The sequence below is a fragment of the Oryzias latipes genome, chromosome 22, assembly GCF_002234675.1.
Source record: "Oryzias latipes chromosome 22, ASM223467v1".
In the NCBI taxonomy this organism is placed as follows: domain Eukaryota; kingdom Metazoa; phylum Chordata; class Actinopteri; order Beloniformes; family Adrianichthyidae; genus Oryzias; species Oryzias latipes.
This window is the reverse complement of record NC_019880.2, coordinates 25715722-25742431: the sequence shown is the minus strand read 5'-3', so window position 1 is coordinate 25742431 and position 26710 is coordinate 25715722. Positions and strand designations below refer to the sequence as shown.

General features: G+C 44.3%; 1 protein-coding gene across 3 annotated transcripts in view; it reads right to left on the bottom strand.

Annotated features, from left to right (window-relative positions):
* The window catches only part of LOC101168166 (rab11 family-interacting protein 5), a 28642-nt gene extending 6221 nt beyond the window's left edge, over window positions 1-22421 (bottom strand). Inside the window, exons 1-4 of one of the 3 annotated variants that reach the window (XM_023951555.1) lie at window positions 21667-22421; window positions 11443-11954; window positions 4275-4824; window positions 285-2048 (exon numbers count right to left, since the gene is read on the bottom strand). In XM_023951555.1, coding sequence (XP_023807323.1) covers window positions 285-2048; window positions 4275-4824; window positions 11443-11954; window positions 21667-22013 — 3173 coding nt within the window. In that variant the 5' untranslated portion in view covers window positions 22014-22421. The remainder of the gene's footprint in view (window positions 1-284; window positions 2049-4274; window positions 4825-11442; window positions 11955-21666) is intronic. The other 2 variants (XM_023951556.1, XM_023951557.1) reach the window with 2 other exon arrangements.
* Window positions 22422-26710: the final 4289 nt, after the last annotated feature.

Below are 26710 nucleotides of genomic sequence, written 5' to 3'. Positions count from 1 at the left end.
CACCTTTTTGTGAGTGTAAGGGGGAGGGGTGTTAGTGATCAGGGAGGAAAAAAACCTGCTAATTGTCATGAGGCTTTACAGCCCCCCCGCTGTTACCCCAATAGAGACACACAGGGAGGAACCTGCAGAGAGCGTGTCGGTCTGAGAACATGTGTGTATGTAGTGTTGGGGTGTGTGTGAAAAAACAGCCCCCACTACACAGGAAAAGGGCCCAGAAGAGAAAAGACTGGAAGATGAGAAATCCCTCCACCTGTGGCTCCGGCGCCGAGCATGTGCGGCCTCACCTGTCCCGCTGGACGACCGCCTGCTGCTCTGCCCCCTCCGGACTCGGGTTTGAGGCGTCTCGCACTGAAAGGTTTGCACAGGGAGGGAGGGCTACAGGGAAGCTAATGCTTTGAGGAGCAGGGGGGGTTAGAGAGAGGAGGCGGCTGCCCTCAGGAGCCAAAGAGGACCGTCTCCTAGAAACAGCATCACTCTCAAAAGAGGGTGTGGGAGGAGCCAGAGTGCCCTCTGATCGAGAGCGCTGCAGCTTCAGCTTTTGTGACCGTGGGTCCGTTGAATCAGCGTGCTGCACCTCCCCACCTCCTTCAGGAGGACTCTTCAGACCGGAGCTGATGAAGGAATGTTGTGATTTGTGCCTCTCTGTGATGCTGGTCTCCAAAGCCAAAGTTTCATCGGCGGTTGTGTGAAAGTCACCTCCTTCACCCCAGAGCAGAGAGTTTTTGGAGACGGTTTGGTTTGGCTCTGAGGGGCCGGATGGGTTCAAGGATGGTGGAGAACGGCAGGTTTGGTAATCTTGGGACTCTGCGCTTACGTACAGACTTGGAAACAAGCTGGTGCCGCTATGATCCAAAGTCTGTGCATCAGTAAAACCCTGCTGAGAGTCTGGGGTGGAAGTGAAACCAGGAAAATGTGTCAAACCTGAGTGGAGGTCTGATCCCTGCTCTCTTAGTCCCCCATGGCGGTGGTCCAACAGACCCTGCTGGGCATGAGGCGAGGAGGTGAAGATGTAGGACGGCAGGAAAAAAGACGGGTCATCGTTTGAACCCAAAATCTGGACTCCTGTGCTGTTGTTCACAGGAGAATCCCAAGTGGACCCATCCGGGACCTCCATGCTCCTAGCCCGGTTTTCTTGGTCCAGTTGTGGTTCCTCTGGGTCTGTCTGAGTCTTTCCATGCGACCCATAAGTGGTGGCGTCCTTGGAGTAAGCAGACCCCAACTCACAGGGTGTTTCAGGTTTCTTTGAGGAGGATCTGTCAGGCTGGGAGAACCAGAAAAGACCACCGTCTGCCAAAACACCAGGTCCGGAGGAGCTCCCGCTGAACGGTGTGCCAGCACTGTGGGAGGGGGCTGCGCTGGTGTTAGTGCTGCTGTTGCGTTTAGTTTCAGTGCATGCAGACAGAGCATGAGAGTTAGCAGGATTCAAAGCTCGGTCATCGCTCCTGAAGGCTCCGGGCTCTCCTCTGGAGAACCAGGAGGTTCCCACGACGCTTTCCTGCGTTCTTAAGTCTGGGCCCACCGGAGACTGCAGCCTTCCTGCTGCAAATGCTTCAAAAGATTGGTCCCACTGTGACTCCACATCATCCTGTGGTCGGTCAGCCCTCCTGAAAGGGTTCGATGAGTTCCTGGGAGGAGGTGCTGCACTGGGTGGAGGAGGTCCTCTGGTAGCTGTGGTCATCCCCTCCGTCTGTGCATCAGCGAAGGGGTCCTCCATGGTTGGGGAGTCATGCGCCAAGGTGGGGTTAGAGCTACTTGGCTGGGGCATAAGGTGGGTCATGGGGGGGCAGGAGCTGGAAAGATAGGGCAAAGGAGGCAGCGGGGGGGTTGAGGCCCTGGTAGAAAGAATGTCTTCATAGAAAGGGTTGTGCTGCAGGACAGAATGGAACGGGTTGCAGGAAGAGAGATCAGCGTGGGGGAAAGGGTTAGCGTGCTGCAGGGGGGGAAACACAGAGCTACCATCTACAGAAACACCCCCGGGGGGTGGGTTAGGTAGAAAAAGGGGTGGGTGTGGGTCAGTGCTGGGCTTTAGTATGTGCGACACCCCCAGGCTGTGAAAGAAGGACACGGTCCTCTGGATTAGTTTAGATTCCTTTGACAGAGACCAAACTAAAGTTCATCATTTACAATTGTTGTTTTTTCCAAGCGGCTCTTACCAACCTTTGCATTTGTTTCTATGCTGCACTTCAGACGCTGCACACAGGAACTTCGCTCTGAACCTACTGTTCTGTTCAAAGTTTAAACATGAATCGGCAGAAAGCAAGCTCGTGCCTTAGTCACCAGAGGATACGGGCTGTCTGCAAGACAAAAACCTGTACGGGCCACGCAGGCGGCGCAAATCGCATTTTAGGATTGGAAACCACCCGACCAACATGTAGAGCAAAAATGTTCATGCACATTTTTTCCTACAGGCATGCTGGGGACAACCGGTTGTAGCCATTGCTTAAACTGCACTCACACCGCACGAGATTAGCACTTCAGGGGTGTCCAGTTTCAATGTTAAGTCAACGTAAAAACGCCATCAGCTGTCTGGCAGTGCATCTGAGCGTAAGCCACGGCGTGCTGCTCTGGCAGCTATGCATTCCAGGTGTCAGGTCACGTCCAGAGTTCAAAAATCTGAACTTTGACAAACTTTGATGCTGCGTCAACCAATCAAGGACTGAACTTTGGCCTGTGGCGTGTTGATGGCGTAATCAGCGGGTGGAGTCAAAAACCAACATGAAGGAGAATCTGATTGTACCACTCCTGAACTTTGACATATTTTTCTAATTTGCATGGAGACAATAATAAAGAGGTTCTCTAATTTTATTTGTATTTTTTCCCTCCTCTTACTAGTCTGGGGGGTGTAAGTCGTCAAACTGGGCCGCAGAGAGAAGGAAGTAGAGCTGAAAGCGCCGTCATTCAGATACAGCTCCTGTAGTAGATGATGAAGCTCACCGTACTGGGAGAGTCTCTGAATGGTCGCATGAACCTGGACCCAATGTACCGACGCTTTTGGAGAAATCCTCAACATAAATAAATCTGAAGCCTGGACATCATTCTCGCCTTCAATGATAATAAGAGATAGACAGAGTTCCTTTTCTCCCTGATGGAATCATCTGATTCACGTTAATCGTGTGAGCACTTCACTACCGTAAAGAGTTGCATATTAGTGCACGGCTGCTTTTCTCTGCTTCAGGTTCTGCCGGAATGATCTTAATTGTGCAAATGTAAACGCTGCTGGAGCTAAAACTCTGGTGTTAACGGGTTAAACTCTGATACTACATCTGCATACAAACAGAAACTCTGAATATGCCGTTTTAATCTGCCGCAAATTTTGATACAGCGTCTGAATGCAGCAAAGAAAGTCTGGGATTATAATCTGCCGCAAATGTCACAGCAGCACCTGCACAAATCCGACTAACCAAGAGTCACGGCTAGCATTAGAATCCAATTCAAACATCAATGTACACAGCAGGAGAATCAAACCTCAGAATCAGAGAATAATCTGGTTGAACATTAGCTCTGCAACTGTGAACTGCAGACTACCACCTAATCCATCCATCAGCCCAGGTCAAACCCCAAACAGGAAGATGAATGATCCCAGTCTGAGCTGCAGTTGAGAGTAAAATAGTGAAGAACATCCCAAAGATGACCCTGGTACTCGTGAACTCCGGTTAGAGTGGGTCTGAAATGCACTTTGCTGCGTTGGTGATGTTGTTGTAAAGAGAGAAAACATTTAAAAGCTTAACTGCTAAAACAGAAGTCTGCAAAACGTCTCCAACACAAACTCCAGGAGGAAGGTGGGATCGTACCGCTTCAGCTCAACTTTCAGAGCGACGTCTCCACCCCAACCTCCCCTCATCTTGGCCCCACCCATCAGATTTAAAAAAGCCATGGTATCGCAGGTGACTGAAGAGACAGTCTTTACTGAACCGCACAGGGTTAACCCCCCCTCCCCCTCCTCCATCTGCATTGCAGATCCCTGCTGTAACCAGAGACCAGAGCACGCAGAGCTGGAGGCATCTTCAGCGCTTCGACGTGGGGATTTCCCCCCAAAACAAAACTCAACATGATAAAGAGCGAGACAGGAAGATCCAGAGTGTTTGCAGGCGGCGACTCTGACTAAAGGTCAAACATTTCCATCAACCGGTTTCAGCTAAAGACACAAATACACGGAGCTGGGGGTGAAGTATGTCTACAGGACAGGAAAGATCAAACTAAATTGAAAATAAAAAAGTAGATGGTCAACAAAGATGTGATTCAGGTGCAATAACCTTCACCACACTCCCTCTCACCTTGGTTTGTCCTTTGATCCAAACCAGCTCCTGACCTTCTCCCCAGCGCCAGAAGAAACCTGCTCAGGCTCGTTCCTAGACGATGTCTGACCCCTCCCAGGCTCACTCCGCCCTGGCGTGATCAGGTCCCTCCTCTGTTGTTTTCCCTTACAGTCTGACTCCACCTCAGAGAAAGTGTTGGCAGCTTCTGGCGTGTCCTTGACCCGCATAGGCCCGCCTCCCTCCAGAGCCGCTGCCATGGCAGCTTTCTCTTCCGTGCTGGCTCTGTCAAACGACCAGCGGCGCCCGTCCCCTGCAGGACCTTTGGGAAGGTCCATGGACGCCCGCGTGCTGAGGTTCTGCAGAGACACGGACACAGGCAGAGACTTCTGCAGCAGACCCCCGCCACACGCCGGTTTTCCAAGGCCAGGGTCCTGGGGCTGGATGAGGGGGGCGTGGCTTCCATTTGCAAAAACAAACTGCTGCGGCACAGCGATGCTGATCTCACCGGTCTCATCACCGAACTCGGGCTTGAGGGAGGTTGAGTCTGGAGACGTGTTGGCCGTATGCTCTGTCAGAAAAAAAGGAAATACATTTTGAGTGCCGTTTATGTAGAACACCCCCTAAACGAACAGGAACCGCTTCACAAGCCATGGGTTGGTGTAGTGGGAGAAGGACTTTCAGAGATTCCTCCCTAAATATTTCTGAGTAAAACAACAGGTTTATGTTTGAGGCGTCACTAAAACAAAGCTAAATAGAGAGGCCATCATTTCTACCCTACGCACCACCCTCAGGATTCTCAGAGGCAAGTTGAACCTCTTCCCAGTGCACGTTATGCATTGGTCACAACCAACCTTACGGGTGTATACGGGCGAAAAATGGGCAAACCTGTACGGGAGACACACATGGTCTACCCAAAATATCAAGGACATAGATGGCTAAGTGAGCCTATAGAGTGAAAATGTTCATGCATGCTATTTTCTATGGGAATGCAGGGGGTGACAGGTCACAGTGAACACGTAAACAGCATGTAAAGGTAAGTATGGGCAAATAGTTGGGGTTGCACGATATGGGAAAACTTGTAATATTAATGCTCAATATCATAACGACTAAATGAACACATAGCAGAACAAAAAAAAAAACAATACATCGCAATACATTGTTTCCATTTCAACTCAACACCAAGGAAAAATGATCTACTTTTCTGGTAGTATTTGCCAAAACAAATAAAGACCATTAATAAGAACATTGTTGGGCTTTTTAAAAGCATAATGATTCTCTGTCTATGCTTGTGTGTAAATATTCAAGGTTACCATTTTGAAAAACCATTCATGTCTTTTGCAATAACGCATATTGCGTATGCTTATATCGCGATGACAATACATTTTCAATTTACTGTGCAGGCCTAACATTAGTGCTGTTCAGATGATAAGTCTGTGTTCTTTGCCTTCAGCCTGACGGTTAGAAATGAGGACATTAGACAATCGGTTAGTTTTTGTGAGCATCCTACGGGCACTTTTGCATCACCTGTACACCCCATGTATCCGGCATTTGCACGTGGTCAGTAATGAGCCATTACTCTTACGGTACTAGTGACTAAGCGTAAGGGTACGACCGTACGACAGCATCACTTGTATGTCATTCTTCTTAATACTTCATGATACACTTACCACACGCACGACAATCATACAGTAAATTTTTTATGATGTTTCTTGAGGTTGCCATAAGAGCTTTAAGGTACCTACAAAACACTCCTGTGCTCCTCTTAAAATGACGCCAATCCGGTCTCCGACCCTCCACAGGCCCGGACAACCCAAAAACCTGGACTAAAGGCCCGTACACACCGGGACAAATATTCGCCAGGCGTTATTCGCCAGCGTTTTTTGTGTTCACACCCAGGCAATTTTCGCTTACGATGGGTCCAAGTGAACATGCAATTTCATTCCCTGACATTAGATGGCGCTTAATGTATAACAGAAATACTCCTGTACACAAGGTGGCGCTGCGCAACTTTACGCTTCTTAAAGTCGCTTTTCACTCAGAAGAAGAGAGCAAGTATTTATGCGCTTGTCAGAATCATACAAAGAAAACATGAATATTTCAAGCACCAGTAGCTCTAGCTCAGTGACGTGCGGTGAGGTTAATGGCTGGTGAGGCACTGACGTCATCAGTCAGATTTACAAACATATGAACCATACTGAGTAACTTATTCACCATTTGATTGACAACAGTTAATGTGTTTTGTTTAAAATATAATTTCAACATGGTTTTTTTTCATATACAAACTGCAGCATAGAAAAAAGCACAAACGTTATTATCGTCTTACCTTTACTTGTAAATAAAGTCCATACGCCGCTAGGGTTGGGCGATGTCCCTTAAATTGGCCGTTGACGATGTTTGCTGTCAACCATCGGGATGGACGATGACATCGTCGGGGGGGGGGGGGTATTTTTACATTTTTCGTTCTTATATAACTGCTATTCGTTTTTTTGCTTTTTTCATTTTATTTCCCAACTAATGACTAATCCGCGATGATCCAGTATAAACTGAGGGAAGTGACTTTAACAGAAAAAGTAACAAACAAAATAGAAAAGAAGTAGTCCGCTCCCGCACTTCCGGGGGAGTGCGGACTTACAGCTTTGTCTTTGATGGTACATGAGCCGCTATGTGCGGGAGATTTAAGACTGCGATCCGTCCCGCAGCTCTAGGGGTACAAGCAACCGAACTCAGAACCGGGTCTAAAAGTGTGTGTCTGAGCACAGCTCGGATCGTCAGCACACACAGCGGTTTGAGCTTCAAAGCAGAAATGTCGCTCAGTCCTTAGAAAACATTCAAACAATCACGCGGATTTGTGTTTCCAGTCGTGTCCCGACTAAATAAAGGCTGAGGTTATTCTTACACGTTTACGTGCAGCGCCACCCAAAGCTAATGTTGTTAGCCCGTGTTAGCATACTGCTAATCCTGGCTTCGTTCAGAAAAAGCACTGACCACACGGATTAAAATTCAAATGATGAGCGAACAGGTGTTTCATAATAACCGTAACATTATTAAAAGCACGTTTAGAAGATCATCTCGTATTTTACCGAGCTGACATGTCAATATATATAGCCGCTCGGCGCTGTTTAACAATGTTTTGTATTGAATTGTTACATACAATAAAGTTTGAAGAAAAAAAGCCGCTCGGCGGAGTTTATATCCTTCCGTTTTTCAAACCCTACTGCGCATGTGCGAATGATTTATTCCGACCGAAAGTGTGACCTTAGTGAACGTTTTTATATTCTGAAAACATTTTTCTGGGCCCATCTACACGGTTGGATTCTAATCCGACCATTGATCCCATCAAGATATTTTGTACATTTAACCGCGGCTTATGGTGTCGACGCGCAACGTGGCGGGGGCGTGGCATCACGATGGTGGTCTCTCCATCGGGATGTCAGTCACCCATCACGATGGACGATGATATCGTCCATCGGCACAACCCTATACGCCGCTTCTTCTGAAGAAAATGACTTGCCGCTTGCCATCACTTATTCTATTTTTTTTTTTGCGTCATAATCTCAGGGCTCACCGGCGCCCCCTAACATGAGCCACGAGAACTACTGGCCTCACCCAAGCGGCTTTTTCGCCGGCGTTTAGCACTCAGCACAAGAAACACGTCCCTCACATACAGTTATTTATAAAAACAAACACTTTACATCATATACATCTGCTAAATTATGTAAACTCAGCTCATATAGTACAAGTGATTGAACTGACAAACAGAGAGACAGCAGTACCGTCTGACTGCATAGGTATTGCGCAATCCAAGGTGAGGCTCAGGGGGCTGGTGCCTCATCGCACGTCACTTAGTATCTGAACGGCAAATGCGGAAATTCAGCGATTTTGAAAGAAAAAAACACCCAAAAATGGTAAATTTAAATGGAAAATGACTGCAAAGCACAAATTACTGATTAAATATAATAATTGAATTTATTTTTTCTCTTTTCTTCCCATAATGACAGGTGAGGCACAGCCTCACCTGCCTCTCCTGATTGCACGTCACTGCTCCAGCTCCAGTTCCAGCGATGAAGAAATTATTGTTCTGTTGAATGATGACAGACGCCGGAAAAGACGTCAATTTGGGTACATCCCATAGATACAAGAAGAGAAGAACATGGGGAGTTTTATCGACTGGTACAAGAGCTGAAAATGTATCATGAGCGTTTTCGGGGATATTTTAGAAAGTCCGTCAGTGAGTGCATCTTCTTCGTCTTATTTCTTCGCGGCAGTGTAGACGCTACTTGGCGTAGATCTTCTTTGCCGTGACGTATGTGTGCTCAGCAAGACAGTTTGATGTTTGAGCGCCCCAAGTTGTGTTTTACAGTAACTTCAGAAGCTCCAGACACGTGTGCAAAAGCGCCATTCTCATTGGTCGTATAGTTTTTGACGCGGCGCGTCAAACCAAAAAAACAAACCCGAGGCGTTTTTTTAAAAATGACGCTTTTACGCGTGGCGTTTTTCGCGTCGGTGTGCACACTCACATTGGTGCCCTTTGTTTAGTCACGAGGCGTTAAACGTCGGCGAATATCGCACGCCAAATCGTCCCGGTGTGTACGGGCCTTAAGGTTTAAGACTCTAGAAGGGATGCCCTAAAACAGGGGTGTCAAACATACGGCCAGCGGGCTGTATCCGGCCCGTCAGGTGGTTTACTCCGGCCCACACATGAAGAGTAAAAATCGTAAGGATGATTAAAAAAGAAAGCAAGTTTCTAGTCCTCTCTGGGTACCGCTGTTTTCTTGCTATAAGGATGATCATTAGCGACACCCTAATGACCAAAATGTTGTCAAATAAAGTGAAGTGGAGTGAAGAGCTTTCCAGGAAAAATGGATATAGTTTTTTCTTTCTTTCACGAAGCTGAATGCTGAATGCAAAACCCAAATGCTTTGTATGTCATCAACATTGCAGTGCTCAAAGAATAGGACATCCAGCACCACTAAGAGACTTACCATAAAAAAAAGTTTCTGGATTGGTTCAGTGTCAGATGTAAAATATTCAGTCTGTATTAATTTGAATAGACCAACTTTTTTTAAATTGAAATTAATTTTATGTGAGATCCATTGGCCTCAAGTGATTAGGCTACTATGTTGGTTGAAGCATTTTTTCCAACTGAGTAAAAACTAAAAAAAAAGCTGTTATTTTGCTTTTATGTTATGGTCCGGCCCACTTGAGATCAGACGGGCCGAGTGTGGCCCCCGAACCAAAATGAGTTTGACACCCCTGCCCTAAAACATTTTAAGAAGAGCATTTCTAGGAGCAACCAGTGGGAGTTTATTTTGGGGAGTGTAGGATTTCATCCCTACATTTTGCAGATGATGTTCCTCTGTTTGCTTCATTAAACCAAAGCAATGTGGTGGTTCGCAGTTGAGTGTGAAACAGCTGGAACGGGAACTAGCACCAGCACCTCCAAGTCGGAGGCCATGGTTCTCAACAAGAAATAAGGGATTTGTCCTGCATGGACGGGTAAAGAGCTTCTGCTCCTGGATGAGATGTTTGAGGGTCTTGGGGTCATGAGTAAGGGAAAGCTGGAGCGTGAAATTGATAGGTGGATAGATGAAGCAGCTGCAGTAATGCAGTGGCTGTGGAAGTGAAAAAAGAAATGTAGCCCATTTATTCTAAGATTCTGGACCTAGATATTTTCTGGTCACTTTCTGCTCAAGACCTCATAAAAATGTCTGTTTGTCCCTGGGATGGCTGAGTTAAGAGACAGCGCCATCACCTGGGAGAAGATTGCAGTAGACCCACTGCTGCCTTCTCGGGGTAGTACTCCCGCCACGTCCCATGGAGGGGATGAAGACACAGGACACACTGAAGGCATCAGGTCTCTCCACAAGCCTGGCAGTTTAGCAGGTGTAGTTTAGTTCTCATTATTTAAATGATAATCATTTTTATTTAGATGCTCACGGAATACCAGTTTGTAATAGTTCATTAAATGATGTTAGAGAATTAATCTGACTTTGCAAGTTAATGGAGATGAAGTTGCATGTTAAATATTTCTCATTTGCCCCTACCCTTCACCCTGTTTTCAAGGCTTTGATGAGCCTGACTCAGACCATCAGTTTTACCGCCGTTTCATTGAAAGCACCTTTGAGATAAGACGGTTTGACCTACTAGGAAAAATCACAACGACCATCAGCCTCACAGAGTAAACGCTCAGAAAGGGTTTAGTGATATTCAGTCAAGAAAACCTCAGCGGTCAGCATTGAGTGACTCTTTAATAGTGGGGGAGTAATTATTCTTTAATGACTTGTAAAGGCTTGTTCATGAACAAAATCAGATTAATGGAGTCCTGTATTTGTTTTCTCCTGCACATCTGCTACAAATTTCAGATTTTAATCTTTGTTTGGTTCAAAAACTTGTTTTCACATAAGTGCCGATTTCACCTTAAACCTTAGTCACGAATGCCCTTATGGGTGATAAATGGGCATACCTGTATGAGGCACATAGGTGGCCCGCAGGAAATATCAAGGTTGTACACCGCTTGGTGAACCCGTAAAGCGAAAATGTTCATGCATATTTTTTTTAGGTGGGTATTCTCCGGACAACAGGTTGTAGTGAACACCTGGAAGGCAAGTAAGGGGGGTAAGCAGGTGAGACGCAAGCACATCGTTGAGCTGTGACTGTGTGGGATTGTTGATCAAGCAGCAAGAGTCGCCGTGTCGCGGTTAACAGCAAACCCCCAACAAACCAACAACTGTGCTCCTCTCTGTGACCCTCCACAGGCCTGGACCATCCAAAAACCAGGTAGCATGTGAAGAAGGCTTTAAACAAAGGTGCCACTGTCATAAATGTAAGTACCATTATTATTATAACTCTAAAATATGGGTGAAATTTCTGGGGAGAGATGGGAGCTAATGGGAGGTGTTTAGCACTAGCGGCACAGGTTCTGGTTCAAATCCCAGCTGGGTTTCTTCTGCATTAGCATGTTCTCCCTGTGAGAGCTTACATTTTAATTCACGCATTTCCTCACGGAGTCCAAAAACCTGCTTCATAGGGTGACTTCAAATTGTCCCTTAGGCGTGTTTGTGAGTCGGTGGTCCTGAAATAGAGAAGTGAACGTCCAGGTGTCCTCCACAGAGACATTTGATCCACCAGGGACAGACCTGTGTGTTCAGATCTGTGCATTCCTCTGTAGGGAGAGGGGAGGACTCACCTGGACTGTTGTCTGCAGTCAGGTTGCTGCTGTTGCTGGGTGAGTTGGAGAGGTCCGACACCACCACGCTGATGCCGGCCGTAGGACTGAGGCTCCCCCCTCGTGACGAAGACTCACTGCTCTCAGAGCCCACAGACGTGCTGGAGCGAGTGTCTGACGTTTTCCGCAGCTTCCCCCTGAAGAAGAATGTTCTCATCTTGCTTCTCCGGACCTCACCCCCCTCATCATCTTCATAGTCCTCCTCCCCACCTCCGTCGCTTGGCATTCTTTGGCGCAGGCGGTACAGAGAGGCATACCCCCCAGGTAGGACGGCAGATGATGCGTCATCCTGGCTGGACCTCCTCTTTCCCTTGATGCGCTCCTTCAGCTTAGTGAAGGGGGACGCTCCTTTCTCCTTCATGAGCAGGTCGTACATGCTGGCGGTCAGGTTGTTGCGGGTGAACTGGATGGTGACCTGGATGTCCCCCCGCTCCTTCTCCTTCTTCCCTGATTTGGACTGGAGCCTGTACCAGCTGGAAAAGAAAGACTCGGATCAGAAAGGCCTTCGAATAGAGTCCAGAAGCTCCTACTGGAAATCCTTTAGCTCCAGTGTTTACATTCCTTTGACTGTTGTAACTTTTCAACCGTTTACGTAATTATCGGAGATCAAGCAGATTCTAAAGTGGAGAAATGCAGCTTTATGTTTGTAAAGTGTTGCAATATGGCTTTCCGGAAAAGATGCTTCTCTCTGCGTCAGAATCAGCTGATTGACGTTGATCACATAAATGGTCAAAGAGAGCGAGTTAGTTAGGAGTCGCAGGTTACCGCTGCGGTGTTAAAGGGTTAATAGCAGAAAAATTTCATGTCCAACTACCTCAGTTCACAGCACCAGCGCTTTAAGAGTGCAGGGCCAGTCATGAGACTCCACCCACCCACCCTCACATGATGTAACTGTTTAGGCCATCAACATGAATCAGCCAATTATGATGCAGGGAAAAGCAACTTTTCATATCGCCTTTGCACTGATATGCAAGACATAACTACTGTAAAGTTGCGTAACAACGCAAAGCTGCTTTTCGGCGCTTTTCTCCGCTGCAGAATGTTCTGGAATTACGCTAATTGTGTTAACTATTGAAGAGTTACAGTAGTAGAAAGAACGCCAACACTGGAGCTACAGCTTCGGTTTTAAGGAGTTAAAAAGAAAATACAGAAAGACATGGGATGCTCTCATCTGGCTCTGAATGTCATTTAAACGTCTCATTGAAGGACGCGAGGCCGGCCCACACAAAGGGGAGTTTTGGAGCAACCCGTCTCCTCAGACAGTCAGGAAGGGTGTTCTACAAACTTGGTTTTGCTTATGTTTCTCAGATTCCAATAACTTCACATTAGCCTCTAGGCAATAACGTAAACACTAACTAGAATTTACATTTTCAAAAAGTTTAATGTGACAAAGTCCCCCACCCTATGTTCAAACCTATGAAAGCAGAAATAGATGCTCATCAGCAAAACTATAAACAGTCAAAATAGTCATCAGTTGCAGCCTCAGACTATTTGTGAGACCACAGCTTGGAAACGAAGACACGAAATAACCGTCAACCCCCCATGAAGCAGCAGGAAGTCCTGAGCCCCAGGAGAAAGCAGAATTTGTTTTGAACATGTCACTTCCTGTGCTGCTTTCACAGCATGCCACACGCGGAACAGTCCAACTCAGTGGGGTCATGGTGGAACGACGATGCAACGATGCATAGAGTGTTACCCAAAAGCACTCAACCCAAACCAGGTCTTAGAACCTCCACCTGACTAACATCAAAGGCAGACACTATGATGTTTGGCTTAAATCTTCCTTCACAAACATGAGTCAGCACAAATGTCAGCGCATCACAATCTAAAACCACAAAGGCGCCCAAACGCTAGAGCAGGAAAGAAAAGCCGTGAGATGAACCAGAATGACACTTTTGAGCAAGTTAGTGAACCTGCAGAACAATATCTGACACTTTTTCTTTTTTATCTTGTTTAGAAAGTTCAGTCATGTGGAAATATTTACATTACACTGAACTTTTTTGTCACTGACGTGTCGCATTTGTCTCACATTTATTTCACATCAAGTAAAAACCAGTCAAACAATCATGTGATCTGAAAGGTTTACTGAAACCTTTCAAGCCAACAATTTCTCCTGGCAAATATTTTTGAGGGCCCTATTGATGATAAAAGTTGTGAAATCTGCAAAATATCATACACACCGTTGAGCAAAAAAGTATTTAATAAAATTATTATTAAAATTATTATGAAAATATTATCAAAAATTAGATTCTTATTAAATAAATAAATAAATATTAAATAAATACAGCTGTGAAAGTGTAAGAAACATGTGGTCTGCAAAACATGTGATCAACTGTAAAAAACATGTAAAAAAGAATATATATATATATATATATATATATATATATATATATATATTTTTTTTTTTTTTTTTTGAAATAAACTTCTGTGGTTTGTGTTGTGTTTTTTTGTTGTTGCTTTGATTGCGTGACATCAACTAAATCCAAATCCAAAACTTAATAAGATAGGAGAAGCCTGTAATGTTCATTATAGATAAACTTCAACTGACTTGATGGCAACATGAGAAAAAAACACATCCAGAAAAGCAAATTGTCTGATTTTATTTGCAATTCACGGAGAAAAACAGGTATTTGGTCAGAAACAACAGTTAATCTCTGTGCTTTTTTTATGTACCCTTCATTGACAGTGTCACAGGTCAAACGTTTTCTGTAGGTCTTCCTATATCCACACACTGTATCTGCTATTTTGGTCCATTCCTCCATGCAGATCTTCTCAAGAACTGTAATTTTTTTGGGGTCGTTGCTAGAAAACAGACCTTCACCTCCCCCCAAAGATTTGGATCTGGAGACTGGCTAGGCTACTCCAGGACCTTGGCATTCTTCTTACAAAGCCACTCCTTTGTTGCCTGGTACTGATTATTGCCAACCTGAAAACCTCGACCAAATTTCATTTGCTGTTGGAAGGAGGTTTCCATTCAAAATCTGTCTGGCACTTCAGGAATTTGACTGGCTGATAGTATTGTGCTGGTAGTGAAATGTTACTGTTGGTAACCTTGGTTACTTTAATCCCACCTCCCTGCAGGTCGTTCACTAGGTCCCCTGTGTGGTTCTGGGAATTTTGCTCACCGTTCTTGCAAGGAATCCTGGATGGAGGGAGATCATCAGTGGTCTTGTATGTCTTCAATTTTCTTCTAATTGCTCCAACAGTTGATAAATTCCCACCAAGCTGCTAACCGATTCCAGATTCAGTCTTCCCAGCCTGGATCTTGTTTCTGGTGACCTTTGACAGCTGTGAAGTTTGGAGTGTGACTGAGGTTGTGGACAGTTGTCTTTATACTGTACTATACTATACTATGCTTCACTCCTGTAACAGATTGATGCTTATTTGGCTTCATAAAACATAGCAGCACTCTGGTATATTAGTGTAAAAATGAATAACTGTTCAGATAACCACAGCATTAAGAACTCTTTATTACTTCAAATCACCAAATGCGTTGAATTTTTCATCTTCGATGTTGCTTTGAACAGTTTTGCAAAGCCCGGCGTAAGATTGAGTGGTGCTTCTTCTTCTGTAGTGTAGCAGATATTGATGCATACACCTGCAGCGCCCCCTACCAGTTGTTGCTATTTATATTTAAAAAAATAACACACAAAAGTAACATTTGAGTATTAATGGCACCCCATGCAAAGCTATGCAAAACTTAGACTCCGATAAATATGGTACCTATGATGAGGCCTCTCTCATCTTTTTAAATTGGTCCACTTGCACAATTGGTGGCCGACTAAACACTGGAATCTCAAGAATAAAAAAAGAAATAATTTCTTAATCTTTCTCTCAGGCGGTTCAATGGTGAGGAATTTCTTTACAACAAATCTGAATCTTTTGTCTAAGACTTAAAGTCTCCTTCTGATACCTAAAGAGCAGCAATAATAAGGGGCAAATTAAGTCATCCACCCGCACCCTTCCTGCCCCTCCCCACAAAGGGGAGTTCCTGTTGAAGCTGAAAACACGTCCCACTGCACAGCCTCAAATCGGATCCTCCCTCTGCAGACCTCAGGCTGAGCCCAAACATGTCTGTGAGCCCATGACTGTGGACCAACACCCAGAAGAATCCCAGAGAAAACACAAGCGTGGTGTCCCACAGACGTAACAGGGAGGGACAGCAACTTCTCATAGCAAAACATCCAACTGTGAGTACAGAGGGAGCCGGAGCTTGCTGTTCAACTGATCAATTGCTAAACTACCGTAGAAGGACCCGTTAATGTGAGGAACACACCCCAAAACGCAAGCGCCAATACTCCCACACAGGTCCTGTTAGCCAGGGCGGGTCTCCGCTTTCACACAGGACTCTCAGGAAGGCTGAAGCTCCACGCCTCAGTGCTGAGGTCGGTTTGAAAGACTGAGGCAAAAGCTGCTTCATGAGAGCTGAGAAAACCCAAAAACCAAAGTGCCCAAAGGCCAGGGACGACATTACAGAAATGCAGCAGAGAACTAACACCAACAACCCCCTGCAGGGGCACAGATATGCAAACTCCTCCCCTGAGCTCGGTTGATTGTGATGTCTTCCTGCTTCTGAGGAATTCAGAGATTCCAATTTTCATAAACAACCATTCCACATCTGCACAAAACAGGAAACCATTGACCTCCACCCTGTCCCAGCATTACTTCCCCTGCTTCTGACATGCACAAGAAAAGCCCATTTACCTCAGGACACGGACGACTAGTCTGGACAAGGCATTGGTCGAGCAGAGGACCTATCAGCTTAGAAAACCTCTAACATGATGGTATTTAGGGCTTGAATCTATATTTTTCCAAACAATGAAGTCAGGAGCTTACAGGGAAGATCAAGAAGCCGAGCAGAAACCTGAAGAAGAACCAGAGATAAGCCCAGAGCGAGAAGTCAAGGAGGACGTTAAGGAAAAACGATGAGCAGGAACCAGCAGAAGAACTTGGAGAAATCTGAGAAAAGGAACAACAGAAAAAGTTCCTTTGCATTTAAAAGCAGGGGAACGAGAGGGAGGAATAGCTGTAAGCTCCATTTGTTAGGGGTGGGGGGTAGCTACAGCCTGAAACTAGAGAAGCAAGCAAACAATTTGGAAATGTCTGCTGGGTAAATGTGGTGCAATGAGGATCCGCAGACGCTTAGTCCGCTTTGTTTTGGACAACAGGGCCCAAAAATCAGTCCATCCACCTCTCCTGGTGCAAAGCATCCAACAGCCACGTGGGTTAAAAATGTGGAAAATGCTGCAATGAACGGTTTCCCCTGTAATGACGTATTCAAGCACTGATGCAAACATCCAATAAAAGGCCCCTCCTGGTGTTTTTAACATGTTCTTGTAGCATTTCTTCTGATGATGGGAGACATATGTGAGGAAAATTAAGATTAAAAATCTGCTTTGGGTCTTGAAGCAAGGTAGAAAAGCGCTACACAAGTACACCCCATCTACCAATAATTTCTGCTCAGTCTATTTGACATGTGCCACCAGCCAATCACAGAGCACATAACCCTTTAGAAGCAGAGACTGTAGCACATGCCCTACGACGTAGGGTTACTCTTCAACTGTTAACCCGATCACCGTAAATCAGCGGATTCTGATGAGGAGAAAAGCAGATTTGCTTATCGGCTTTGCACACTTAACGTTAGTAACAACCAGACTTAGCGCAATATCAAGCTATGCGGTATGTCTATCGCAAAAAATCAAATAAACCCATTTATGCCATTGTCCAACTGGAAGAAGCCTTCTTATGTTAGATGCTCGCCTCCCATGTAGACTAGTTTCATTTGGAGTATTATTTAAGGCATGTTGACTCTCTCTGAATTAAACTGCAGTGAAATGGAAATTGTGTTTTTGGTCGTTTTGCTATTTGTTCATATATCGCAAGCAATATCGTCATCGCAACATAGATCACTAGTGTCGCATTTGAGTTTTCCTCATATCGTAGCCATAGTAACACAAAAACTGTCAACACTGGAGTTAAAGCTCTGGTGTTGAAGTTAAACCTCACCCCTCTTAAACCCTCTTCTGCTTACAAGCAGCCTGGAATGAAATATTTGACAACTTCAGCTCCTTGCAGCATCCTGCATTACCTGCTATTAGTCAATCAGAGTAACCCTGCTCCTTTGATAAAGCAGAAGAAGGCACAAAGCTGTTGGTATAAAGCCCTAAACCTTTACAGTCAGAAATAAAACATCTGCAGTCACAGACATGAGCGGCCCACCTGGAGGATACAAGTGTGGACTGAATCCTGCACCCCTCCGACTGATGAAACCACTCGCACAAGTGAGGAAACATTTCAATAAGGTCCAGTTGCCATGACTCCACATGAAGACAGGCGTTACAGTTAAAATGCTAAAGACAGATGCAGATCTTCCTCCTCCATGACCATGCCGAAGTCTCCAACACTTCAATACCTCCACCTGCTCCTGTTTCACTCCATCTGACGTACTGCCAACCCCCCCAATGAATTTAACTATATCTATGGTACATAACTAAACATCACAAAAACCAGAGTGATCACTGACACTCAGAATAATGGGTTACAGTTACCTTCCAACAATAAGCTCATTGTGAATCTCATTACAAGGAACTGTTGATCCAGAAGATGCCCAGAAAAGAGCAGCAACCAATGAATGACGACATCCTTCATTTTCGTCAACACGTTGCACAGAAACCACTTCTTCTGAGCCTGAATGCTCCTGCAGATGTTCCTGCTGTGGATCTGAACTTGTTAGTTCCGACGCTTCACAGGAACGCTGACCTGCAGTAACTGAGACTCCACAACCATCAGCAGCGCCTCAAACTCAAACTGTTTCTCACGGACGTCTTCTTGATCCGTTTCCTGCTTGGCTGACCACAGCTACTCAGAAACGTTCAATTTCCCTTATATATGGATCTTCTATTGATAAATAGGACTGAGGGGTGGAAGGAGGACAACAAACGTTCACACAGTGTACAGGAAAGCAAGCGCTGCAGGCTTTTAGAAATCGGAACGATTTCATGCAGGCGAGCATTTTCTGTCCTGTTCTACGCTGGAGTCAGAGGCAAAAGTAACTGTCTGAACTTTTGTACTTTCAGTTTCTTGGTGGTGTGAGGGCTTCTCCACCAGCTAGATGACTAAATGTGCTGCTCTGGAAAAAGTTCTGCAGCTTCTAGACGGTGAAGTGAAAATCACATCAACGAATCAGTCAAAGCAAAAACATTAAAGATCACAACAACACCCAAAATCCAAAACCAAAAAACCACATTACACTTGGAAAATACTTTGGATTCCTGAAATGTTCCCTTTTTATTTTGTTTCATTTTTTTTTGGAATTGTGTTTTTTTTTTTAAGGAATTACTTTTTGGTTTATGGAATTTTTGTTTTGCTTTCTAAAATATGACTAAATTGCTTCTTCTAGATTGTTAGTTCAATACAGTTCATAGGGTCTGTATGTGTTAACTAACTTCTTAGGTTCTTCTATTATCAAACATGGTTGTGTTTTTTCACATACCTGATGTGTTTTGACGTCAAAACACATCAGGTATGTGAAAAAACACAACTATGTCCGATAATAGAAGAACCTAGGAAGTCACTTCTAGACAAATGCTTTTGTGTTTTGGACTCTAGGGCCACCGTACTACCAGCTAGATTTAAATCCCACTAAAATCTCCTGCTCTGGAAAAGTTCTACAGCTTCTAGAAAGTGGTCAACGAACTGACATTTTTTTTCCTAATACCTCTGATTTTTGTCTTTTTTAAGAGCTGATGGAAACAAAAATGATCTCAAACAGAGGGGATTGTGCATTTATGTCCTAAAGTTCATTATTTAGCCTCGCAGACACAGCAGGTCACATGGCTGAAGACTCTACAGGGATTCTCGCTTTAAAACTAAATCGTACGTTACACCATTGAAATGAATTGTGGTCGAATCGAACGTGTCTCGTTGCATAACTACTGTTTACCATGAGGTTAACGTAAAAGTCTTATGGTTCAAACACACATTGTGCTAAACTTAAGAATAATTTATTGGATTTGGATCGAACCAGGTTTAGCATAAGCAAACTGAAAGGTTTTTATTCAACGGTAGTAGCTTATTAACAAATAGCAATTTTCCAGAATTTTTTGTATTTTATTGTTGTTTTGCAATAAAACAAATGAAATCAGATCCTTTTAACATTTTTATTAATTTTATCCTTGTTTTAGCAACTAGCACAACAAATGCACTTTTTCTAGTTGAAAATTAATTGGCTGTATCTTCCTGTTTTTACTAATGCACTTGTTATTTTGTAAATGGCCTCCACAATAGGTCGTAAATTGTATCACAGTGGATTATTATTTTCATGATTGAGTGATGCAATGACCAAAGAGCACTTTTCCATTTTTTTGTAACAGTGACAATAAAGTACCGTCTATAGATCTGAAATCAAACCCAAACAGAACCATTACCCAAAAATCGACGTTTAAACCTAATGGTTGCATCTCTAATCCACAGTGCTTCTCATGACATTGAACTGACTGTCGTGAGAAGCTGGATTATTACTTTTCCATACATCTTTTGTCAAGTTTTTAATCGATCAAGACTAAACCTACAGATCATTGAACATAATACCAAATACAGCCTTTGACTGGTGCTTATTCATCATGTGCCAATAGCAGTGCTTAGTCATTTCTATCCAAATACAGTTTAAGTTTTTTGTTTGTATTTTGTATAAAACTGCAGATTTAAAGAAAATAGACCAAATTTCTGCTGGGAAACATGAAATCTCACAGTCCAGATCTAAACTTCACTGAATGAAACTCAAGCCCACAGCCAAGGTGAGCAGATCCTGGTCTGCCTCTGCTGATCCACTGAAGCTTTGGTAAGACTCATTTTCCTAAAAACAAACCACTGCAGAGACCAGTCAGGTCAACCGGACCTCAAGGAGGGGCTGATGAGTCAACACTTCAAAGTTAGAAGCAGACATCTTTGACGACAGATGGTCATGTGACGGCTCATTCCAAGCAAACTGACAGGAGCACCGTTTGCCATCAACTCCGTTGGGTTTTATGAACATGATCCAGAATGGAACTTCAAGCACCAGCCCCGCACATCACTGCCCGGCTCAGGTGACCAACTTTTTAACAGATCCCAGAATGCCTCTGTTCCCAAGAGAAGAGGACCTCCATTCCACCTGGGTGTGTTCTTTTAATGGCTAAAACTGCTACAACTCACACCTCACACCAGCACCTGCATCTGTTGGCGTTTTAGGAGGAAGACCGTCTCGGGTCCACCAGGAATCATGGGACCGTCCTATAACAGGCAATTGAGCAGCTGACAACTTGACACTCCTCAGTGAAAGCCCGGTCCAGTCCAGCCTGGTCCAGTCCAGTTGGGTTAGGATAGTGCTCATGCCTTCGTCACAAGCAACCCTATGGGGGTTGACCCAGGATGCACACCTTTCACTTGCAGGCTACCTGGCTTAGGTTTAAAAAAATAATAAAAAACTGTACGATGTGCCAGCGTCTCTCCTAATTAACCCTTACCTGTTGCTTAAGTGTTCGCTACGACCTGTTGCTGGCAGCATTCTCCTAGAAAAAATGTGCATCAACATTTTCGCCCAATGGGCTCGCAGAGTAGTCTACGATCTTGAAATGTCATACAGGTTTGCCCATATCTACCCGTAAGGGCATCTGTGACAAAGGTTTTACCTCTGTCATCCTTTTCCACCCCACCATGTGCGCAGCAGCAAGTACTCCACGGGACAAACGTGTCGGGTGAAGCCAAACATCTGTCTTTGAGGAATCCCGTTCAGGCAGATGTTCTTTTCAAGCAGCAGCGGGCCGGAACAAACCATCACACCTACTTTTAAGGATCTACTTCAGATCAATCGAGGTTCCTATTTTTAAAAAAGCCCATAAAAACCCAGAAGGATGCTAAAATCTTCTCCCGATGTCACGTCCTGTTAAACAGACCTTCCTGTAGATCAACTGATGCTTCATCTTATCACATGTGACATCTGTACGTCCCTCCGACTGAAGCAGCCCAGAAGAGGACATGAACTTTCTAGAAGTTCAGGGGTTTTGATCCTGGCTGAGTGACTGAGGAGGGCCTGATGCAGCAGCACAGACCCAGAAAGAAAGGTGCAGCTCCAGAACCCTAACCCTGGAGAAGAGGTAGGGTGACGAGCATCAGAGGGAGGGAGAGGACGCAGGTTTTAGAACTTACTGGTTTTTCAGGCATCTGCTCTGGTGGAACACCTCGCCCAGCTGGATCACCGCCTGCCCGAGGAACACGTCCTGGACCACCAGCCCCCGGTGCATCACAGTCAGCACCAGCCGCCCGCTCTCCAGCGCGTCGGGCTGCAGCTCGAAGGTGCACTCCTCTCCCCACTCCGGCTCGGTGGTCTTCTCCGCCACGCCGGTGGAGTACTTCTCCTTCCCCAGCTGGATGATGGCGTAGGCGTCGCTGGTGCCGTGCTTGCTCTTGCCCTGCAAGCCTCTGCCCCTCAGCACCGTCACCAGGACGTGTGTCGGTACCCACTGCTGCTCCCCCTCCACCATTAGCGAGGACATGTCCCCCCCCGCGCCCCACCTCCAGACGTCGGGATGGTGATGGCGCCGCTGCCTGCAGCTCACATCAGCTCCGAGCGCTGCCGCATAACGGCCGGGCCCGGATGTGTCCGGCGCTCGCTTCCTGTCAGCAGGGACGGCTCTGCGGCAGCGTCTGGGCCCGGCTCGAGGTAGGACGTCACGGGAACCCCCCCTCCACCCCCGCCCGCCGCAGAACGAGGAAGTGGTACCGCCTGAACAAATGGATGCGCGCGCACGCAGCTGTTCCCGCTCATTAAGCACGAGCTCCTCCCCTCCTGAAAAAATCAGGTTTGTGAAAGGAAAACGCCTACAAACGCAAGTTACAGCCAAAAGAGACCTTAATTTAGAGAAAATGTATCAGTTCATCAATAAAAAATCAACTTGTACTTGAAAAACAAAAAATTTAGTAGTTGAATCATTCGATTTTACTTTAAAGTAGATCTTTTTTTATGTATGATTTTCAAACTTCTTATAAAATTCAATTGCAAAATTTTACTTAAAAAAACTTCTAAATTTCCTGCTATTATTTGTTGACCCAAACCCTTTCATTATAAGTTTTGTTGAGATGTAAAAATAATAGATGTAAAATAATAACTACCTGATGAAGACAGCTGCTTATATCAGGAACAGGTGTTAGTTAGAGCAAAGAAAACAGGTATAAGATGCTAACAGGAAAGCAACCAAATATCGCAAACATGCATACATTTGGCTCCACATGTTTGGCTTACAAACAACAGAAAGGAAGGTTTTAGTCAAGATGTAATGAAGGAGTTTTTGCATGGAGGATGGCCCAGCTTACCTAGTCTACTACCCGAATGAGAGTAAAGTCCAGAAACAACAGCTGGTAAAGTTCATTAATAGGGCTACATGTGGAAAAAAAACAAAACACCAGAGCCATATTTGGAATGTGTTGATGGAATGTTTCCTAGAGAAACAAAAAATGATGATCCAGCAGAGATGGAAAAAGAAACAAGTAAATACGTTGACTCTGACTGTGAGGTTCCTGAAACTCTCCCGGAAGTGACAGAGCAATCCTGTGCTGGGAAACCCCGGGAGACAGCTCAAAGAAAGTGTCCAACTTGAACCAAAAAGAAACCGGCTTATCTCCAAGACTGTGACACTGAATGTAATGACGACCTCCAAATCTGGAGGTCTACAGGCAGGAAAACAGTAGAGGGAAGGTGGGTCCATACTGTTAAAACTGACCGAGCTGATAAATATAAACCAAGGTTTGTAGCTGAAGGCTATAACCAGAAAGAAGGGACAGATTTCAGTGAGACTTTTTCACCCACTGCAGACATGGCAACTGTGAGAGTAGTGATGCAAAAAGCAGGACAGGAAGGTTTCATCCTACACCAAATGGATGTCAAGACAGAACTGTTTGCATGCTCCAATGGTCTGTGAAATATTTGTGAAACAACCACAAGGTTTCGAACAAAAAGATAAAATCAGGTCAAAAACTAGTGTGTAAGGTACAAATGTCACTTTATGGGCTAAAAGAAGGTTGAAACTTGAACTTCTTGCTACACAAGCATTTGACTGAAAATGGTTTTGAACAGAATCCCGCTGATCACTTTCTGTGTTCTGGGGAAAGGCAGGAGGAGAAACTGATCATTGTGATTTGGGTTGATGACCTTATTCTAGCTGGAAGCAGCGAACAGGCTCTAAGTGATGTAAAACAAATGGACTCCCAAGGACTTGGGAGGACTGAAGCATTTTTGGGGTATTGTTTTCCATCAAAGCAAAAACCAAGTCAAAATGATATGTGAATAAGATCTTAGAAAGGTTTGGATTGGAAGACTGCAAACCAAGAGAGACCCCTTGTGAACAGAAACTGGTCTATTCTGACAACGGAAAGAAGATGGCAAACGTAAGAAAGTACAGAGTAGCAGTAGGAAGTCTAATCTATTTGTTAACTCATACTAGGCTGGACCTGAGTTTATCGTGAGCAAACTCTCTCAGCTCTTTGGACATCCTACAGAAGAACACTTGAACAGTGTTGCACATGTTCTCAGGTACCTTAAAGGTACTCAGGAAAAGGAGTTATGTTTTAACAAAAACCCTTCAGGTATGCTAGGCCTCAAGGTTTATTGTGTTACTGACTGGGCATCCAAGGAAAGGGATAGGTGCAATGTTTCAGGGTGCTGTGTGAGTCTGAGTAAGAAAAGCTCACTGCAAACACATTGACATCAAATACCATTTCATCAGAGAGATCGTGACAACTGCTAAAAATGACTGCTGATGTGATGACTAAACTGAAATTATAAAGGTTTTCCCAGAATTTGTTTGGTGTTTAATGTGTTATTGTGAAACTGATAAGTAAAGTATTATGTAACACAGTGAGCTAAGTTTGAGTGGGGGTATTAAGATGTAAAAATTGAAGTGCGCCCCTACTCAATGTGTTATGGCAAGGTTAAAGCGTATGTTTTAGGATGTGTTCAGACACGCTGTTTTACGGTAAGCTGTTGACAGGGATGTCTTTGGTTCTGCAGCTGAGCTGCGCATGGGCAATGTTTAACATGTATGGCTGACTCCTTGATCTGAGGATCGTTCTGTTGTGAATAAACGTGCCCGTTATGCACAAAAGATAAAGTGGCTCTGGATTTCTCCATCACGCCAAAAGGACACGAATGCAGATACCGTTCTCCTCCATCCATCTACAGGGTTTCTAATAGGTGTTTTAGTCTTGTGTTTTTTTTAGACCTTTAGTAGAAAGAAGTCTATTTAAATCTATACTAAAACATCAAGACTTGGTGATGAAGATGAAGACTTTAAAGTGGATGCTAATAACCTAATGCCAACTTCAGCCACATCAGACTGTTAAGGTGTGGTGGATAAATAAAGTAAAATAAAATGACAAGACCATCAAAAAACTGTTTTTCTCTAAATATAATAATAAACATGAATCCACCGTGTCTGCAACGTTATTATCTGCATATGTCATATCTATATCTGTCATATTATCTGCTGGGGACGGGAGATGAGGTCCACGGCCAACGACAGGAGCACAGATGAGCCAACTGGAAATGAATTTTTCTGCTATGCTGAAAAGATATTGATCATGTTTGGCTCTGATAAATCAAATCAGTTTGTTGTATTTATTAGGGTCATTTTTTTGCAAGTTTTGAAAAAAGAAAAAACATTTTGTTTACTCTGAGATGGAAAACTCGATGGTGGTGGTGTGATTATAGTTAACATCTTCTTGCCTGTGTGTGTGTTTAGCATAGGTATTTTATCTTATTATATTAACACCAAGGACAAGATTGCTGACCTGAAATAGACTGGAATGAACCAATCTAAAATAAACAACAGCTCGATGAGAATAAATTGTGCCAATTCAGTAGACTTTTGGTAGACTCGAAGGCCGTAAGGTCAAATCCTTGACCAAGTCATGCCAAAGACTAAAAATTGGACCCTATGCCTCCCTGCTTGACACTCATCATTAAAGTCCCACTCCAACTATATTTTTTATCTTTTTTAAAAATCGTTCCCAGTGGTCTTTTAGTTATGATTTTGCAGTTTTTAGCCAAAATCAGAAAGACTGTCCTTTTTAAGACCTAGTTTCTGCAGCGCTGCTGTCGCCTTGTGGTAGAGTGTCCACCCTATGACTGGAAGGCCGTGAGTTCAAATCCAGGTCAAGTAATACCAAAAACTCTAAAAATGGGTCCTAATGCCTCCCTTCTGGCACTCAGCATTAAGGGGTTGGATTGGGAGGTTAAACCCCCAAATGGTTCCCGAGCGCGGCTGTGTCTGCAGCTCACTGCTTCCCCAGGGGAGGGGTCAAATGCAGAGAACAAATGTCACACACCTAGGTGTGTCACAGATAACAGGACTTTAACATTGTAAGCGCTTTGAGCAACAAGAAAAAGTGCAGATAAATCTAATCCATTATTATTATTATTACGTTTATATCCCAGCACTCCTTAGTTTACACTCTCTTCTGCTAGCTGACAGCCCCTCACAACCTCAAGCTAATATTAACGTAGCAAAAGTAAACAGCAAGCAATATTGATACTAACCATTCGAACAGGAACACAAAGACGTTAATGCATCTTTTTGTTTACAAGTGGATCTATTAAAACTGAAGCAAAACAGGAAGACTTTGGTCCGTCCATTGCAGTTTCTGCGGCACAAACCCGAGCTTTTTCAAACTGGATTTTCATTTGCTCCTGATCCATTACTTTTTGAATAAAGAAATACTCAGAAATGCAGTTTAATATTAAATTCTTTTATACATATCCACCATCATGAGAAAAATTCTACAACATCATGTTAAAAACACATTTTTCATTGGAGTGGGTCTTTAAGGGGTTAGATTGGGGGGTTAAACCACAAAATGGTTCCCAAGCGCAGCTGTGTCTGCAGCTTACTGCTCCCTCAGGGGATGGGTCAAATGCGAAGAACAAATTTCAAAGACTTAGGTGCATGGCAGCTAATTGGACTTTAATCAACAGTTGGAGCAATCAATAGAAAATGGAAAACTTATTGGTTGAAGAAAAAGTTGAAAGAAAATTCAACAATGGGATTTCCTTGATAATTTTATCTTTACATTCTGTATCTCTCAGTTAAAGTGTTTCTATGATAAACATTACAGACCAAACTCTTCTTTTTAACTGTGAGAACTTGTGGAATTTGACTAAAACTATTTCTTGCCCTTCTGTACATGTGGAAAATGTTCA